Raw genomic sequence first — 20,481 nt, forward strand, 5'->3', positions numbered from 1 at the left:
CTCGTTTTCATTACAGCCAAATAAAACTATCTATCTGTAATAACTTAACTTTTTAACCTTGCATAAATAAACTTGTGAGGATAACTGAATCAAACAGGGGTTCAAGTATTTCAACTGAATAATGGATTTCAGGGTGCTCAGGCAAGAATACATAATGTGATATAATATAGGTTGAGGAAGTGGTCTGAGATAGTCAACACAACTGTCTGTATTTGAACATATTAGTAACGTATCTATATTAATCACAATAGAATTACATTACACATGCAAGAAAGCAGAATGAAAACACTTAATTTCAAAAAAGCAGTTTTGAATATACTTCCATTATGGTCAAAGCATGAACTTACCATTGTGAAAATATATATTTAATAATCAAATTTAACATATTACACAATATAGCCAGTAAATATTCTCTATATTAATAGCTTTGGTTGTCTTTTTAAAAGTTTTAGTTATTGTGATTATTACCTGTATAACTTGGAGGACATTTACATAGAAAGGCTCTAGGTAAATTCAGGCAAGTCAATCCATTCTGGCACAGGTTTTGTTGGCATTCACTTCTATCTGCTCCACAAAGGGGACCAGGTTTATCTTCAGGACAAGGGCAAGAGAAAATTCCTGGATAGTTCAGACAGGTTCCATAACTGCTACATGGGGCAGCCTGACATTCATCAATGTCCAATTCACACAACTGACCAATATATCCATTTGGACAGATACAGTTAAAAGGTTCCATTAGACTGTGACTCAGAAAATTGACAGAGGAACTTTCTAGAAGTAAAGTGTCTATATTGACACTGATTTGCTTTGTACAGACAGCATCATGGTGACAAGGATTTTGTGTACATGGATCATAAGTAACTGCAGAAATTGTGATTCCAGTATGAGTTCTCAGCCATTGTTCATGAGTGGTGAAAATGTCTATTAAAGTACTTCGAGATAGAGTCTGCCCATTGCTCTTTTCAATAGCTGCCATCAGGAGGACATGCCTACTCATGGGCATCATTCCGAAAACGTAGAGTTTTGTGTTATTTTTGCTTATGAGGTCATCGACAGTCTTGACAAAATGCAAATACTTTTTGTCCAAAAACTCTCTAATGGAGACTCTGACCAGAAGAAGAACACTATTGTCAATTGTGACATTATTAAAATGTTTGTATTTTATATAAATATTGCTGGACACAGAACTATGAAAACCATTGTTTGCCCGGACTGTAAGATTGAAGTCCTTTTCAGAAAGCTGTTTTCCAGATTGCAGTTCACAGGTGTCTGTTGTGATCGTGAAATGGGTGGTAGAATTGGTTACTATGCTGCAGTTGAATATATTTGGCACATCCAGATCCTCTGACATTACATTACCTACCTTTCCACCAGGGAAATATTTGCCATAATAATTGATTTGAATATAAAGGTTTCTCGGCTGAGAAACGTTGTCATTTTGATCTAGTACAAGGACATGAAAAATACTCACTGAAGACATAGATGGAATTCCAGAATCATGCACAATTATAGGCAGATACAACTCACTGATGATTTCCCTTTCAATCATTTTCTGCGTTGACAGAACACCAGCTGGAGACAATGTAACAAAACTACTGGCATTACTGTTATCTGCTAGCTGGTACCTGAATGGCCCTTGATTGGGGAGTGAATCCAGATCCGTAGCATTCAGGTAAATAAGTTGCGTACCAGGCGGTTGATTCTCCATTATGTATCCTTCAGTGCTAACAAGAATAGGACCATTGTCATTCACATCATCAACTATGATCATCAGTTGTGCATTCCCTGTTGCTGGGCTGGTCCCTCTACGAAAAGCAGTAATGGTCAAGTTATAAAATGGCGTGGTCTCCCTATCAAGTGAAGATGCAATAAACACTTCACCTGTTTGAGAATTCACAGAAAATGAATTATTTTTGTTTCCATCTTTAATTTGAATCTCAAACTGTTTCCATTCTGGAATGGTGCCTGAGTTATCAGCCATCAGAGATATGACTGAAGTGCCAACGAGTGAATCTTCTCTCACATGTGTCTGATAGATGGCAGATTTAAAAATGAGGGCATTACTATCTTCGAGAATAGTAATATTAATTAGTGCTTCATCCACATCAAAACCACTTATGCTTCCAATATTCTTAGCAAGCACTTGAAGAAGAATATGACTACCTCTGTTTTGTTTCATGTTCCCAGAGACAACTACCTCCCCAGTGTTCATATTGATCTGAAAGCCTCTCTCTTTGTTTTTTCCTATAAGTAAATAGTTAACAATGCCATCAAAACCAAGATCGCAATCAGTTGCAGTCACACAGCCTACAATAGTTCCATTGAGTGCATTCTCTGAAACAGAAAAATTATACAATGTTTTAGCAAATTGAGGGATGTATTCATTCACACCTGTAACATTAACATACACTTTAGCCAGACTGAACTTACTACTGTCATGAGTGTTAAATGCTCTGACCGTTACTTCATAAAACTGATGCAGCTCAAAATTTAAAATCTCTTGCACAGTAATTATTCCAAACTGTGGATCTATAAAAAATTCAGGATGTCCACCCTCAATAATGTAATTTATCTCAGCATGGATTCCAGAGTCATTGTCTGTAGCATTAACTTTAAAGACTGTAGTACCACATGGTGAGTTCTCTGCCACAGTTGCAAAAAATACCTGGCCACAAAATACAGGAGGATTGTCATTAGCATCTTCGACTTGTATAATAACATTAACAGAACCAGTCTTTGACATCCATCCACCATCTTCAGCATAAATCTGAAGAATGTAAACAGAATCCATTTCAAAATCCAAACTTCTAAGTAAAGTGAGCAACCCAGTTGTGTTTTCAATAGAAAAATATGCTCCATCATTGCCAGCTACTATTGAGTACATGATTTGGCCATTTACCCCTTGGTCATTGTCAAAGGCAGTAAGATTATCTATAAGCGAACCAGCAGACCAGTCCTCAGGAATGAAATAACTCAGTTGCTGTGAGAAAAATTGTGGGGCAAATCTATTTTCTTCAGTGACTATAAAGTTGACTATTGTACTAGAAGAAAGGGATGGTGTGCCTTTATCATGTGCTGTTATTGATACAGTGAAAACTTTGTTCAGACTTGAAGCTAAAGAGTTTGCAATGAAAATCCAGCCACTATCTTGCTCAATGCCAAATAGAAATGAACCATTGTTTCCAGTGATATAATATTCTAGTTCTCCATTTGAATATGAGTCTTCATCAACTGCAGTTAGTTTAATCACTTTGGTGCCAAACTCCAAATTCACAGGAACTGGAGTTAACTGTCTATGTGGTAAAAATATAGGGGGATGATCATTGCGAGCTATGATAGTAATTGTTACAGTTGTCTCACTGAGATTCGGTGGCTCACCAAGGTCTGAGGCAGTTAGAGTAAAATTAATTTTGTTCCAGTCACCACTAGGGTTATCTAAGATTTTAAATGGAATGAGTTGCTTCGTGAAAATCTCACCAGTAGTTGCATTCACTCTGAAGAATTCATGTGGAGGCTGAAGCATGTAGAAAATGTTTCCATTGCTTTCCAAATCAGGGTCAGTGGCAGATACTTGCAGAACAAACATTTCTTTCTCCTTAGGTTCTGGAATGGTTAAACTGTAAAATGGCTCAGTAAACTGTGGTACATTGTCATTTGTATCAATGACGAATATGGTGACATCTGTGTTTACATCCCATGCTGAATCATTGGCATGTATTCGTACAATGTACCAATCTGTTGTCTCTCTGTCCAATAACCTTGTCACAATCAAATCTCCAGTGCTTTGATTCACGCCAAATGGCAGACTTGCTGTCTTACCTGGAATACTGTATGTACTAATTGCATTCATACCAATATCGTCATCGGTAGTTGTAATCCGTACAATGGTAAAGCCAACTGGAGCGTTTTCAAGAACATGCGCAAGGAAGATTTGGGAAAACCGAGGAGCGTTGTCATTTTTGTCAAGGACAGAAATAATGACTGTTGCCGTGCCTGTTTTTGTGTTGCTTCCTTGGTCTTTTGCTTTAACTATTAAAGTATATAATGCCATCTGTTCTCTATCCAACATCTGAGCAGTTCTTATGACTCCACTGGAACTATTGATCTTAAATGCATCATTAACATTTCCAGCAAAAATACTATATTCTATGAATCCATTCAGACCAGAATCCAAATCAGCTGCAGATACGTTGCAAACATCACAGGCTGGAACATTCTCATATACTTCACATCTGTAGATACTCTGTTTGAATTCAGGAAAATTATCATTTACATCTGTAATATTTATGTCTATTCTGGCATAAGAAGAAAATGGTGGTGAACCTGAATTCCTGGCTTCAATCCAGAGCTGGTAATATTTTACAATCTCAAAATCCAACGTGTTTTTTATCGTCAATTCTCCTGTTAGTTGGTCCATTTGAAACACATCTCCAAAGTTGCCTGCCACAAGATAAAAGAGAATAGGTCTAATTTTTCCTTTCACGTTGCCAAAGGCACTGACCTTAGAAATCACAGTATTGACTGCTTGATCTTCAGGATAGACATGCACTTTGTTATCCACGAAGAATTGTGGGAAGTCATTGGTACTTTGAAACCGCACTGTAAGAGTTGTACTGTCCATTTTTGGATTGTCTCCTCCATCAATTACATTAACAATTACTGTAATGTCCATTAATCCTTTCAATATCTGTTTTGCAAAAATCACACCCCTAACTGGATCAATAGCAAACTTGTTTGCATTCGGGCCATACAAGGAAAAGCTCAGGTCAGCATTTATTCCTGTATCTCTATCTTTTGCTGTTACGGCGTAAACAAATGAACCTGTGGGAATAGTTAGAGACAGTGATTCATTAAAAATATATCCATAAAAGCTACTTTTTGTCATTGAAATGTGAGCATTGCTAGCAAGGTCTGCATTTATTGTCCAATCCTAATTGACCTTGGAATGGATGGCTTAGAGGGCAATGAAAAGGTCAAAAACATGGCGGCTGAAGTCACTTGTAGGTCAGACATGGTCAGGCAATAGATTTCCTTGGCTGAAGGAGGACAGGACATCCTCCCATGAAGGAAGGATATTCATAAACCATGTGGGTGGCTCCAATAATCTTGTACTTACATGATTTGTCCTCTCTTTTTATTTATATGGGGCCATGGGCATTGCTGACCATTACAGCATTTATTGTCCATCCCTATAGTCAATCACATTTGCTGTGGGTCCAGACCCAAGTCTTATAGAATTCCTACAGTGTGGAAGCAGGCTATTCAGCCATCAAGTCCACACCATCCCTCCAAAGGGCATTTCACCCAGATCCACAATTCTACCCTATCCCCGTAACCCTTCATTTCCTATGGCTTACCCACCCAGCCTGCATATCCCTGGACACTATGAGCAATAGCATTGCCTTAAATAGTTAAGTAAAGGACACTTTAGATGCTCTCCTTGCTATTCTACTGAATTTGTGAAGGGATCGGGGGAAAGATGCCTCCTATTTGGTTCCTAATGCCCCCCACAAGGCCGTGCCGATGAAATGGTAGGCCACCCCCAACGACCCCTACTAACCTCCACTCACTCCCTTCAAACCCTCCCTGAGCCTGTCTGACTGGCCCTGGCTTGGCTGCTCTACGTAACTGAACTCTGGGGCTGCCATGGCTTTTCAGATGATGACCTCCTACACTACTAGCAGTAGCCATTATTTGTCACTCTGAGCACCCTAGGGATTCCAACAGCAGGAAGGGAAGTGCCTGATTGGAGTCCAATCCCAACCAGGCTTCTGGAAGTGGCCATGGTGGTGCTGCCACCAGCTGACATAGCCATTGAATTCATACCCAAGTGTTTGAAACACTTATTTAGTGCATTGTATTACTAGTCTGGCAAATTTACCGCTAACACCCTCATATGTGTTTTACAATCAGTTTCAGTTTTACAATCAGTTTATTTCCCTGCCCTACATTCCTGCAGATAATGATTGATAAGCTATCATTCGACTTTCAAACATATCATCCGAAATGTTCAATGATTGCTGCATTCGAGATTTCTACTGCCCTTACTACGTACCAAAACTTTGAGGCTTGGTCAGTTACTTCTGTAACCCTTTCTGGATTATTTAGAGACTTGCTGTAACTCAAAATGGTCATGCTCTAAAGATTTCAAGATTAGGAGCAGAATTTCTCATGTTAGAGGGATCTGACTGTGAACTTTGGGGTTTCTTGCCCTGGCTTATCTTAGAGAGGTCAAACTCATTGGCAGCTATGGGAACCACCTGGAGTTCCCAAAAGGGATTGTGGGTTGGAACTAAAAATCTGTAGACAACATTTTTCCTGCAATCTTTAATCTGGACCTCTTCATAATTGTTTTTTTTAGAATAATTTCAAAATAATCTTCTCAGTTATAATGTCCAATGAAAATTCTGAGTGAAGGAGGTGACCAACATATGCTTTTAACCTGGTAATGACATTCAAGTCATCAAATCTCACCCTGGCACCGTGAACTTTAGTAGATGGGTGACAGAGTTCGGATTTCATCACTATAACGGTAAGAGAGGAAAAGAAACATCACGTCAGACAAATTTCTTAGCAATTGAAATTACTGACTGATGTAAATGATAATGCAGGAACCAATGCTATTCAGTTCAACTTTTTCAGAAAGTTCAGGATGGGTTGCCTTTCTAATGAAGCCTTTTTTTTCACAACTTCTCTTTTCAATTTTCTGTTGCTCACATATCAAGTTATGAATAACATTGCCTATGACTGTGGTTATAATACATTTCTACCAGTCCTCCTTGACTTCTCCATAGCCTCCAATATGACCAAACATTTTTTTATCCAGCAATATCTTTTCTCCATTATTCATCCCTGTGGAACTTTTTTCACTTGTCTACATTCTTAATTGTCACACTGTAGCCAAAACCCTATTTAAAAACTGCTTCTCTTCCCAGCTGTAAACTGCCACATCCAGAGAGTTCAATTTTATGCCTTTTTATTCCTCATCTACTTGATGCCCTTTAATTATGTTATTCAAAATTACGAAGGTCAGCTTCTGCATGTACACTGATGACCAATGACAATCACTGGCTCTATTCTAACAGAGGTTCTGACTGACATACCTTTCTGGACAAACCCAACATCCTTCAGCTAAACTTTGGGAACAATGATGCATTGCTTTTGGTTGTTGCCATGAGCTCATTCCCTCACCATAGATTGCCAACTTCCCTGGCTATTGTTTCACCTTTCCCAGATGGTTTGAGATCTATTTGGCCTTGAGCTGTGCTTCTGTCCCAATATCTGATATCACAAAGGGAGAACGGGTGCTCTGGTTTCCTCCCACAGTCCAAAAATGTGTAGATCAGGTGAATTGGCCATGCTAAATTGCCCGTAGTGTTAGGTGAAGGGGTAAATGTAGGGGAATGGATCTAGGTGGGTTGCACTTCGGCGGGTCGGTGTGGACTTGTTGGGCCGAAGGGCCTGTTTCCACACTGTAAGTAATCTAATCTAATCTAAACACTTCTACCTACATAATATTTTTTCCTCCTCAGTCCATCCATTGTCATTGGCGTCTCATACTCTGACAGCTTGGTTCTCCTATTTGTCCCTTACTCTTTGACATATCAAATTCTATTCACCCATCAATCTCATTCTTGTTAATCTAGGTCAGTATTCAATCTACGCACGTTTCAAATTCAAAATTGGCATCCTTGTCTTTAATTCCTCCATAATCTCAGTAATTTTCACTAGTCTTAAACTGCTACCAAATTCTCTGATCCTCCTCCTCTGACCTTTTGTGGCATTCACCTACCCCAGCACCCTGACCACACCACACCCACCAAATTTACTCACCTAGTTCCTGATCTTTGGAAATTCCTATCCTTTATTGCTTTGCCTCTTCACTGTTCTCTCCTCCGTTAAGAAACATTTTATACCTAGCTTTGTGATTTCTATCTTGGGTTAGCATTCATTTCAAACTGTGCCCTTAAGAAGCCTTAAAATGTTTATTTCTTCAAGTCCAAGTTGTCGTTCTCAATTACTTTTTGAGAAGAGATTGATATTGCAAAATCATATGTAACATCACTAGGAATGATAAAAGACTGCAATTAGGTAAAAAAGAAAGTCCTGTTTGATATAAATATGGAAGTATATTTCAGAAACTTACCCTCATTTCGAATTGCAGGGACATTTGCGACATATGGATCATTCCGGAACTCAGGTGGCTCATCATTTACATCCTCTACTATGACCAACACTAAGGTTGAACTGGACAATGGCTCCATGTGATTTTTGTCAGTAGCTAGAACAATCAGTGTATAACTTGTCTGCATTTCCCTGTCCAAAGTAGAAGTAGTAACAATTTCTCCACTGATTGGGTCAATAGAGAATGGAGACTCTCCAAAATCCATTGAGTAGCTAAGAATAAAAAGAGCACAATTGGAATCATTTAGTTGTAGCATTTACAAGTCACAATAGCTTTTCTGTAAGTCTTCAGTATAAGTCACACTTTCACACAACTTTATATTCCGTGGGGAGCCATCAGGTGTGAATGGCATCACTGTTTCATGATTGCTACAGTCCAACAGAATTCTGAATTAGTGTAGGCATTGTAAACATCTCTGATTGAGACCTTGACCATTGAAGGTTAAGGTGTCGATTGAAAGACCTACAGCAGCTTAAAGGGTCAGAGATCCTGGAATTGTTTAAGCTGCAGGAACCTTTATGATTGCTTTCTCCCTGCGGTGAAGCATAGCTTTTAGGGGGAAGACGCTCGACTTTTTAGATTCAACCCGCTACTTCAGGAGGTTAGGCCAAGTTTTGTATCTGACAAAAGAAACAAAGGTCACTAGCAGAGAGGAATTACAAGACCATAAGATAAAGGAGCAGAAGCAGGCCTTTCATAGCTGAGCTAAAACTCCTCAACTCCACCTTCATGCCTTTTCCCTACAACACTTGATTCCTTTACTGATTCAAATACTGCCGATCTCAGCCTTAAATATGCATAACGACCCAGCCTCTATAGCATTCTGGGGCAAACGATTCCACAATTTCACAACCCACTGAGAGAAGAAATTCCTCCCCATTTTTGTCTGAAAAGGATGAATACCATTTGAGTTTCTCCCACATAACAACTTGGTTAAGAGTTAGGTTAAAAGTAAATGATCCCCAAGAAGAAAACAACAGACTCAAAACAGCTGGAAGGATTATAAAACCTTGCCAACCTAGAAATACATTTCTGCCTTCTGAGGCAGATCAAATGGAAATCTGATGAAACATCTTATTTGCCTTTAGCTGCCACAGACACTCCACTGGCCAGTGGAGAAGGCAATCAAAATAGGATGAAGAAAATAGAGGGTAGAATTCCAATAGAATGGAACTCTTGCTCACTGTGAAATCACATCAAATTGTTTAATTGGGAAAGGAAAACTCAGATTATCAGGATTTCAGAGCCTTTATGTAAAATATGTCAATGCACAGCTAAAGCAGTTTATTTGTATGGACAACACATAATGTAGATACAATAAAGAACTGCAGATGCTGGAAATCTGAAACAAAAATGGAAATTGCTGGAGAAATTCAGCAGATCTGGCAGCATCCGTGGAGATAAAGCAGAGTTAATGTTTCAAGTCAAATGACCCATCTTCAGAACACGTTGTTTAGATTTCACTATAACAACACTTTATAACACAATGAACAATGCAATGTCATAACTTTATCTACAAAGCATTATGATACATTTCATTACAGGAATTAATAAAGTTTTATCAATATAAATTAGCCGGAGAAATGATAGCATAGTGGTAATGTCAGGGGACTAGGAAACTAAAGACCTAGGTTAATGTTCTGGATACATGGGTTCACATTCCACTATGATATATGGAATCATACAAAGCAAAAGAGGCCCTTCAGCCCAGCGAGGCTGCACTTTCCAGCATTTGACCTATAGCCTTGAATGTTATACTGATAATATTAAACTGCAATTAATAAATCTGGAATTGTAATCATTGAACTAGTCTCAATGATGGTGACCCATTATAACTTTTTATTTAAAAACAAACATCCAGGTCTTTACCTGGCCTACATATGACCCCAGACATGTAATGATTGACTAGATTAGTGGTGCTGGAAGAGCACAGCAATTCAGGCAGCATCCGAGGACAGGCAAAATCCAAGGACAGGCAAAATCGACGTTTCGGGCAAAAGCCCTTCATCAGGAATAAAGGCAGAGAGCCTGAAGCATGGAGAGATAAGCTAGAGGAGGGTGGGAGTGGGGAGAGAGTAGCATAGAGTACAATAGGTCAGTGGGGGAGGGGATGAAGGTGATAGGTCAGGAAGGAGAGGGTGGAGTGGATAGGTGGAAAAGGAGCTGGGCAGGTCGGACAAGTCAAGGAGACAGTGTTGAGCTGGAGGTTAGAAACTAGGATGAGGTGGGGGAAGGGGAAATGAGGAAGCTGTTGAAGTCCACATTGATGCCCTGGGGTTGAAGTGTTCCGAGGCGGAAGATGAGGCGTTCTTCTTCCATGCGTCTGGTGGTGAGGGAGCGGCGGTGGAGGAGGCCCAGCACCTCCATATCCTCGGCAGAGTGGGAGGGGGAGTTGAAATATTGGGCCACGGGGCGGTTTGGTTGATTGATGCGGGTGTCTCGGAAATGTTCCCTAAAGCGCTCTGCTAGGAGGCGCCCAGTCTCCCCGATGTAGAGGAGACCGCATCGGGAGCAACGGATACAATAACTGATACTAGTGGATGTGCAGGTAAAACTTGGATGGATATGGAAAGCTCTATTAGGGCCTTGGATGGAGGTGAGGGAGGAGGTGTGGGCACAGGTTTTACAGTTCCTGCGGTGGCAAGGGAAAGTGCCAGGATGGGAGGGTGGAACGTAGGGGGGCGTGTCCCTGACCAGGTAGTCACGGAGGGAACGGTCTTTGCGGAAGGCGGAGAGGGGTGGGGAGGAAAATATATCCCTGGTGGTGAGGTCTGTTTGGAGGTGGCGGAAATGTCGGCGGATGATTTGGTTTATGCGAAGGTTGGTAGGGTGGAAGGTGAGCACCAGGGGCGTTCTGTCCTTGTTGCGGTTGGAGGGGTGGGGTCTGAGGGCGGAGGTGCGGGATGTGGACGAGATGCGTTGGAGGGCATCTTTAACCACGTGGGAAGGGAAATTGCGGTCTCTAAAGAAGGAGGCCATCTGGTGTGTTCTACGGTGGAACTGGTCCTCCTGGGAGCAGATACGGCGGAGGCGGAGGAATTTGGAATACGGGATGGCATTTTTCCAAGAGATAGGGTGGGAAGAGGTGTAATCCAGGTAGCTGTGGGAGTTGGTGGGTTTGTAGAAAATGTCAGTGTCAAGTCGGTCGTCACTGATGGAGATGGAGAGGTCCAGGAAGGGGAGGGAGGTGTCAGAGATGGTCCAGGTAAATTTAAGGTCAGGGTGGAATGTGTTGGTGAAGTTGATGAATTGCTCAACCTCCTTATGGGAGCACGAGATGGCGCCAATGCAGTCATCAATGTAGCGGAGGAAGAGGTGGGGAGTGGTGCCGGTGTAATTACGGAAGATCAACTGTTCTACATAGCCAACAAAGAGACAGGCATAGCTGGGGCCCATACGTGTGCCCATGGCTACCCCTTTGGTCTGAAGGAAGTGGGAGGATTCAAAGGGGAAATTGTTAAGGGTGAGGACCAGTTCGGCCAAACGAATGAGAGTGTCGGTGGAGGGGCACTGTTGGGAACGTCTGGAGAGGAAAATACGGAGGGATTGGAAGCCCTGGTCATGGCGGCTGCAGGTGTAGAGGGATTGGATATCCATGGTGAAGATGAGGCGTTGCGGGCCGGGGAAACGGAAGTCTTGGAGGAGGTGGAGGGCGTGGGTGGTGTCTCAAATGTATGTGGGGAGTTTCTGAACTAGGGGGGATAGGACAGTGTCGAGGTAGGTAGAGATGAGTTCAGTGGGGCAGGAGCTGCTGAGACAATGGGTCGGCCAGGGTGGTCAGGCTTGTGGATCTTGGGAAGGAGGTAGAACCAGGCAGTGCGGGGTTCCCGGACTATGAGGTTGGAAGCTGTGGGTGGGAGATCTCCTGAGGTGATGAGGTTGTGTATGGTCTGGGAGATGATGGTTTGGTGATGGGGGGTGGGGTCATGGTCAAGGGGGCAGTAGGAAGAGGTGTCCTCGAGTTGGCGTTTGGCTTCAGCGATTCTTGTAGAGAGAGGAGGAAAACTTCTTCAAGGCAGGCATCCTTGCAAGAGGATTCGCATTAGGGTTAAAATCAATGAGGTAAAAACAATGACTGCAGATGCTGGAAACCAGATTCTGGATCAGTGGTGCTGGAAGAGCACAGCAATTCAGGCAGCATCCGAGGATAGGCAAAATCCGAGGACAGGCAAAATCGACGTTTCGGGCAAAAGCCGTTCATCAGGAATAAAGGCAGAGAGCCTGAAGTGTGGAGAGATAAGCGAGAGGAGGGTGGGGGTGGGGAGAGAGTAGCATAGAGTACAATAGGTCAGTGGGGGAGGAGATGAAGGTGATAGGTCAGGGAGGAGAGGGTGGAGTGGATAGGTGATAGGTGGCAGGTCGGACAAGTCTCAGCATGCACCTGCCCCATTGAACTCATCTCTACCTACCTCGACACTGTCCTATCCCCCCTCATTCAGAAACTCCCCACATACATTTGAGACACCACCCACGCCCTCCACCTCCTCCAAGACTTCCGTTTCCCCGGCCCCCAACACCTCATCTTCACCATGGATATCCAATCCCTCTACACCTCCATCCGCCATGACCAAGGCTTCCAAGCCCTCCGTATTTTCCTCTCCAGACGTTCCCAACAGTACCCTTCCACCGACACTCTCATTCGTTTGGCCGAACTGGTCCTCACCCTTAACAATTTCTCCTTTGAATCCTCCCACTTCCTCCAGACCAAAGAGGTAGCCATGGGCACACGTATGGGCCCCAGCTATGCCTGTCTCTTTGTTGGCTACGTAGAACAGTTGATCTTCCGTAATTACACCGGCACCACTCCCCACCTCTTCCTCCGCTACATTGATGACTGCATTGGCACCCACCTCGTGCTCCCGCGAGGAGGTTGAGCAATTCATCAACTTCACCAACACATTCCACCCTGACCTTAAATTTACCTGGACCATCTCTGACACCTCCCTCCCCTTCCTGGACCTCTCCATCTCCATCAGTGACGGCTGACTTGACACTGACATTTTCTACAAACCCACCAACTCCCACAGCTACCTGGATTACACCTCTTCCCACCCTATCTCTTGGAAAAATGCCATCCCGTATTCCCAATTTCTCCGCCTCCGCCGTATCTGCTCCCAGGAGGACCAGTTCCACCGTAGAACACACCAGATGGCCTCCTTCTTTAGAGACCGCAATTTCCCTTCCCACGTGGTTAAAGATGCCTTCCAACGCATCTCGTCCACATCCTGCACCTCCGCCCTCAGTCCCCACCCCTCCAACCGCAACAAGGACAGAACGCCCCTGGTGCTCACTTTCCACCTTACCAACCTTCGCATAAACCAAATCATCCGTCGACATTTCCGCCACCTCCAAACGAACCCCACCACCAGGGATATATTTTCCTCCCCACCCCTCTCCGCCTTCCGCAAAGACCGTTCCCTCCGTGACTACCTGGTCAGGGACACGCCCCCCTACGATCCACCCTCCCATCCTGGCACTTTCCCCTGCCACCGCAGGAACTGTAAAACCTGTGCCCACACCTCCTCCCTCACCTCTATCCAAGGCCCTAAAGGAGCCTTCCACATCCATCCAAGTTTTACCTGCACATCCACTAGTATCATTTATTGTATCCGTTGCTCCCGATGCGGTCTCCTCTACATCGGGGAGACTGGGCGCCTCCTAACAGAGCGCTTTAGGGAACATCTCCGAGACACCCGCACCAATCAACCAAACCGCCCCATGGCCCAACATTTCAACTCTCCCCTCCCACTCTGCCGAGGATATGGAGGTGCTGGGCCTCCTCCACCGCCGCTCCCTCACCACCAGACGCATGGAAGAAGAACGCCTCATCTTCCACCTCGGAACACTTCAACCCCAGGGCATCAACGTGGACTTCAACAGCTTCCTCATTTCCCCTTCCCCCACCTCATCCTAGTTTCTAACCTCCAGCCCGCACTGTCCCCTTGTCTTGTCCGGACTTGTCCGACCTGCCCAGCTCCTTTTCCACCTATCCACTCCATCCTCTCCTCCCTGACATATCACCTTCATCTCCTCCCCCACTGACCTATTGTACTCTATGCTACTCTCTCCCCACCCCCACCCTCCTCTAGCTTATCTCTCCACGCTTCAGGCTCTCTGCCTTTATTCCTGATGAAGGGCTTTTGCCCGAAACGTCGATTTTGCCTGTCCTTGGATTTTGCCTGTCCTCAGTATGCTGCCTGAATTGCTGTGCTCTTCCAGCACCACTAATCCAGAATCTGGTTTCCAGCATGTAATGATTGAATGTTAACTGCGTTCTGAAATGGTTTTGCAAGAGTTCAAGGACAATGCAAGACAGGCAACAAGTTCTAGCCTTGCCAGTGATAGCCACATTCCATGAAGGAACTAAATGAAGTCAACAATCAGCAAGTAGCTTGCAAGTTGAAGGTTAAATGCAAAATTGAATCAATTGACTGAGCTAAAAAAATAGACAAAGTGTAAGTGTGTATGCTGTTGAAGAAGGATGTGTGTATGTGTGTCCAATTATTAGTAATGAGTGAAGAAATATCTTTAAAATTATATAAATTTGTCAGTTTTGAACAATACAGCAATGAAAATTCAACTATTCAACCAACTGAAAGAGATTAATGGTGAGGTCTGGGCAGTTATGACAGTTCAGTTAAGAGAAAAATGATAGAAATGCATTTATTAAAACAGTTTCCTAAATCTCAGGCATTCTTACAAATGCAATGTACATTATTAAGCTTTAGTCAAAGATTGGTGAAGGGTTTTTGAGTGACTGCATTGAACTAAGTAGAATATACAGCACAGAAACCATTCAGACCACCTCGTCTCGGCCAGGCTTTCTGTTCCAGCAAGCTTCTTTGTATCCTTTGCCAAATACTGTCAGTACTAACTTCTATTATTTTCACTTTCATGTCATCTCAAACATTTATGTAAAATCAGTGTGCAGCTAAAACAGTTTGTATGCATGGACAACACAGTTTGAATGTCTCTATAATGAAAGGTAAAGGTAAAGTCGCCATGGATCCAGAAGATCGTGCTCTCTCATTAGAGAGAGAGAGAAAGAGAGATGGAGAGAGAGAAAGAGAGAGAGAGAGAGAAAGAACTACTATTGTTTTGAACTGAGGGTGCACAAACCTCAGGTGAGGGGTGAGGTTGAGAAGGGGGAACCTTCATTGTAGAGTCATAGATTCCTACGGTGTGGAATCTGACCTAGTCCCACTTGCCAGCATTTAACCCATATTACTCTTAAACCCTTCCTCCTCATATATGAACCAGATGACTCTTAAATGTTGTAATTGTATCCACCTCCAACACTTTCTCTGGCAGCTTGCTCCATACATGCACCATCCTCTGTGTGAAAAAGGTACTCCTCAGGTCCTTTGTAAATATTTCCCCACGCCTTAAACCCATGCCCTCTTGTTTTCTACTTCACATTCATTATAATAAGTGTATAATGTAATTAATAGTGGACTGTTATTATTTTACCTAGGAAATATAAGTTTCTTCTCACCTACGAAGTATTTAGACATGTTGCTTTCTAAATAACCATCTTTCCAAAGAAGCCCAGAACTATTGAAGTGAAACAACTTGATGAGATTCATGAAAATCTCAAAATAGCCTCTGCATTAGATTTGTGAATAAGACATATAAGTAATCCTATATGTTACTTGTACTTTAGACTGATGTAGATGGGATCAGGAAACTTCAATGATTTAAATATGAAACTAATGTTATGGTTTAACAGTTTTAAGGTGATATAATGCTTGCTTTGAACACATAAACATTAGTTTTTGAGGAGAAACCCTGGACAGTTTTCTCTCTTATGTTTCATAACTCCAAATACAGGGAGGAATTAATAATCTCCCTTCTGAATTAATCAATTAGTGGGAAGATGGTGGGCTTGCATTACAAATAAGGATGGAGGGTAGCTACTCAAGCCTGGTGAGTCATTAGGAGGCCATGAAACATTGAAGACATTTGTTTAAATTCTAGTGAGACAGGGTTCAAGTCCCACCGGTTCCTGAAGTGTGTAATGATAGATTGAGGGGGAGGGGGTCTTCCAAAGGGATTCCTCTGGCCACAGCTGAGGCCAGGCAGGCTGTGAAACATGCCTCAAACTGGGGAACTGGCAGCCAACTACAACTTCCAGACTGCCTCTGACAAGAGGCCTCATTTGACCTTCACCACAGGAAGTGTAGTACACTTTAATTACTGGTGGGTGACTCCACTAACTCCTATCCTGCCTTCAGCAAAAAAAAAGGCCAGGAGGCAGGATGGAGCAACCAAACTAGCCACTGCTGAGCAGTGTGCAACTTCATGTCCTCCTGCCTCTGTGCTCTCCCCCCATTAGAGCGGGGAGAATGGCTAAAACAATCCTGCCCCACTTTCCATTAAACAGAAAATAAACATCTTCTTTTCAATTATTGAAGTTAATATTAGCAAGCAAACAAATAGATGGAAAGATGAAGCAAGTCCTTGTGAAAGCACAGATCTTAACAAATTTATTATCTTCCAGGTGGTTCTGTGCGTTGTTTTGCCATCATACCTGACTTGCCCATTCCCTCCAGCATCTGGATCGACCGCATGGACAGTTAAAACCTTGAAGCCAATGGGGGCAGCTTCACTGACTGTGACACTGCATTGACGTTGGTCAAAAAGAGGAGTATTATCGTTGAGATCATCAACAATTATTCTGATTGTTCCAGATCCAGTAAGTGGTGGATCACCTAGAAAAACAGAGGAAACTTGAAGGTTACAATCCATTATTCCATTACTGATATTGAGTCATTAACATACATATTTTCTTTTTTGAACTCCTCTCAAAATTTGTTCTCATAGAGTCATAGAGATGTACAGCATGGAAACAGACCTGTCAGTCCAACCCATCCATGCCGACCAGATATCCCAACCCAATCTAGTCCCACCTGCCAGCACCCGCCCACATCCCTCCAAACCCTTTCTATTCATATACCCATCCAGATGCCTTTTAAATGTTGCAATTGTACTAGCCTCCACCACTTCCTCTGGCAGCTCATTCCATACACGTACCACCCTCTGTGTGAAAAGGTTGTCCCTTAGGTCTCTTTTACATCTTTCTCCTCTCACCCTAAACCTATGCCCTCTAGTTCTGGACTCCCCCACCCCAGGGAAAAGACTTTGTCTATTTACCCTATCCATGCCCCTCATGATTGTATAAACCTCTATAACGTCACCCCTCAACCTCCAACACTCCAGGGATAACAGCCCCAACCCAATCAACCTCTCCCTATAGCTCAAATTCTCCAACCCTGGCAACATCCTTGTAAATCTTTTATGAACCCTTTCAAGTTTCACAACATCCTTCCGATAGGAAGGAGACCAAAATTGCATGCAATATTCCAAAAGTGGCCTAACGAATGTCCTATACAGCCACAACTTGACCTCCCAATTCCTATACTCAATACTCTGACCAATAAAGGAAAGCATACCAAATGCCTTCTCAGTAATAATTACCTTTACTAGCCCTCTTTAAACAGTGGATAGAATTCTCGCACTCTGTGCAACTGATACTGAAGTAATGGAGATATGTGTCCAAGTTAGGATGGTGTGTGACGTGAAGGGGAAATGGAGATTGTTATATTCTCACAACATTGTACCTTTCATCCTATTTGGTATTTGAGATTAGGGAGGTGGGAGCTTAACGTGATATAAACTAGGTGACTAATGGGACTCCCTCTTAAAAATGATACCTCCTTCACAACATACCAAAACCGGGATAGATATTGAATCTGACAATGGTGACAGCAATTAACTGAACTATTCTGACCTGGATATAGAAACAGACTTAACATTTTGAGCACACTGACCCCTCTGCTTTTTCTCTACAAATGCTGCCAGATCTGCTGAGTTTCCCCAACAATTCTGTTTACATTTTTTTTTCTTTTTCCTTAAAACTTTACTAGGAGAAAGTGAGAACTGCAGATGCTGGAGATCAGAGCTGAAAATGTGTTGCTGGAAAAGCGCAGCAGGTCAGGCAGCATCCAAAACTTAAAACTTTACCCCCACACTACTGCCTAGCTGTGGTAGTGCTTATGTTTCCACAGCGCCCATGTTGTATGTGTGCAGGTGTGAGACACAGTGAAAGACGACAGCTGTACAAATCTTTATTCAATTTCCACCACCAGGAAGAAAGGAAACACAAGGTGGCCAATGACAAGCAGTGCCCTTCACATCAAAGGGCAATGCTGTGTGATCAGAAAAAGTGAAGGGGAGGGCAGGGGTTAAATCAAAATAGAGTTGGAGGGGGAAATAAAGCACTCCACTCCCTGCTGTGCCCACCTCTCCCTGAACAGCTCAAGGGACACCCGGGCTTGGACGTAGCCGCGGAAAAGGAGCAGGCAATCGGCCATAACGACCCTCTCTACAGCCTGCTGCCTGGACCTGTTTATGGCCAGTTTGGCCATGCTCAGGAGCAGACCTACGAACAATTCTGTTTATATTTGTCAACTGAAGAAGGGCTTATGCCCGAAACGTCGATTCTCCTGTTCCCTGGATGCTGCCTGACCTGCTGCGCTTTTCCAGCAACACATTTTCAGCTCTGATCTCCAGCATCTGCAGACCTCACTTTCTCCTTATATTTGTCACAGCCAATTATCACTCCATCAGTCTACTCTTGATCATCAGTAAAGTGGTGTAAAGTGTCAACAACAGTGCTATCAAGCACATGCTCAACAATAACCTGCTCAATGATCCTCAGTTTATGCTACACCAGGGCTACTCAGCTCCTGATCGCATTACAGCTTTAGTTCAAACATGGAGAAAAGAGCTGAATTCCAGAGGGGAGGTGAGAGTGACTGCTCTAGACAGTGAGGCTACATTTGATCAGACATGGCAACAAAGACCCTCTAACAAAACTGGAGTCAATTGGAATGGGGAAAATCTCTCTGCTTGGAGTCATACCTGGCACAAAGCTTCTGGTTGTAGAGGTCAGTCATCTCAGCTACTGGATATCTCTGCAAGAGGTCCTCAAGGTAGTGGTTCAGGTAGAACCATCTCCAGATGCTTCATCAATGAGCTTCCCTCCATTATGAGGAGAGAAGTGGGGATGTTCGCTGATGATTGTATAATGTTCAGAACAATTCATGATTCTTCAGATATTGAAGCAGTCCATGTCCAAATGCAATAAGACCTGGACAATCTCCCATCATGGGCTGAAACCTGGCAAGTAACATCTATGCCACACAAATGCCAGAAATGGCCATCTCCACTAAAAGAGAATTTAACCTCCACCCCTTGACATTCAACGGCATCACCATCACTGAATCCCAGTCTCCACATCCTTGGGGTTACCATTGAGCTGAAACTGTACAGGACTCATCCTATACATAGTGCGGCTACAAGAGCCGGTCAGAGGCTCTGAATCCTGCAGCAAGTAACTCACCTCCTGACTCCCCAAAGCCTGCCCATCATCTACAAGGCACAAGTCAGGAGCATGGTGGAGTACTCGCCATATTCCAGGTGAGTGCAGCTCCAACAACACTCAAGAAGTTTGAGACCATGAGGATAAAGCAGCTGGCTTGATTGGCACCATATCCACAAGCATCCATTCCCTCCACCACTGATGTTCAGTGGCAGCAGTGTGTAATATCGACAAGATACATTGCAGAAATTCACCAAAGATCTTTAAAGACTTCCTTCCAAACCCACGACTACTTCCATCCAGAAGGACAAGGGCAGCAGACACACAGGAACAGCGCCACCTGCAAGTTCCCCTCCAAGCTACGCACCATCCTGACTTGGAAATATATTGCCATTTCTTCAGTGTTGCAGGATCAAAGTCCTGGAATTCCTTCCCTTACGGTATTGTATAAGTCTACCTACAGCACATGGACTGTAGTGGTTCAGGAAGGCAGCTCACCATCTTCTCAAGGGCAACTAGGGAAGGGTAATAAATATTGGGCCAGCCTGTGATGCCTATGTCCTATAAATGAATAAAAAAATTACTATGCAACTTTCTATCTTATCAAAGGGAGTGATCAGTGTAGACAGTGAGTATTCTAAAATGTGGAGTAAGTACTCGGCAACTTCAGCTTACCACTTGCTGCAAAGGACCTCCATGGCTACCAGGCACCAATATCTCTCAGCATGCTCCCCCGGCACTGGATACACAAACTCCACATCCATGGATTTGATAAGCTGTAAGAACCTTCTTGGCACATATCTGATCTATGTACAGGGCACTTCTGCATTTGTGTAATGCACTTCAGTCTGCACCAGCAACTAGAATTGTAATGCAGCAACAAGGACTGTTTGCACTCTGGACCACACTGCAT

At 43.3% G+C, this 20,481-nt stretch overlaps 1 protein-coding gene across 1 annotated transcript in view; it reads right to left on the reverse strand.

Annotated features, from left to right (window-relative positions):
- The window catches only part of LOC122550779 (protocadherin Fat 4), a 161,829-nt gene that overhangs the window by 75,735 nt on the left and 65,613 nt on the right, over positions 1–20,481 (reverse strand). Inside the window, exons 6-8 of the mRNA XM_043692032.2 lie at positions 16,716–16,896; positions 8,147–8,397; positions 469–4,821 (exon numbers count right to left, since the gene is read on the reverse strand). Of these exons, the coding sequence (XP_043547967.2) occupies positions 469–4,821; positions 8,147–8,397; positions 16,716–16,896 (4,785 nt within the window). The remainder of the gene's footprint in view (positions 1–468; positions 4,822–8,146; positions 8,398–16,715; positions 16,897–20,481) is intronic.

The sequence above is a fragment of the Chiloscyllium plagiosum genome, unplaced genomic scaffold (genome assembly GCF_037043375.1).
Source record: "Chiloscyllium plagiosum isolate Xiang-an unplaced genomic scaffold, Cpla_swu_hap1 HiC_scaffold_6, whole genome shotgun sequence".
In the NCBI taxonomy this organism is placed as follows: domain Eukaryota; kingdom Metazoa; phylum Chordata; class Chondrichthyes; order Orectolobiformes; family Hemiscylliidae; genus Chiloscyllium; species Chiloscyllium plagiosum.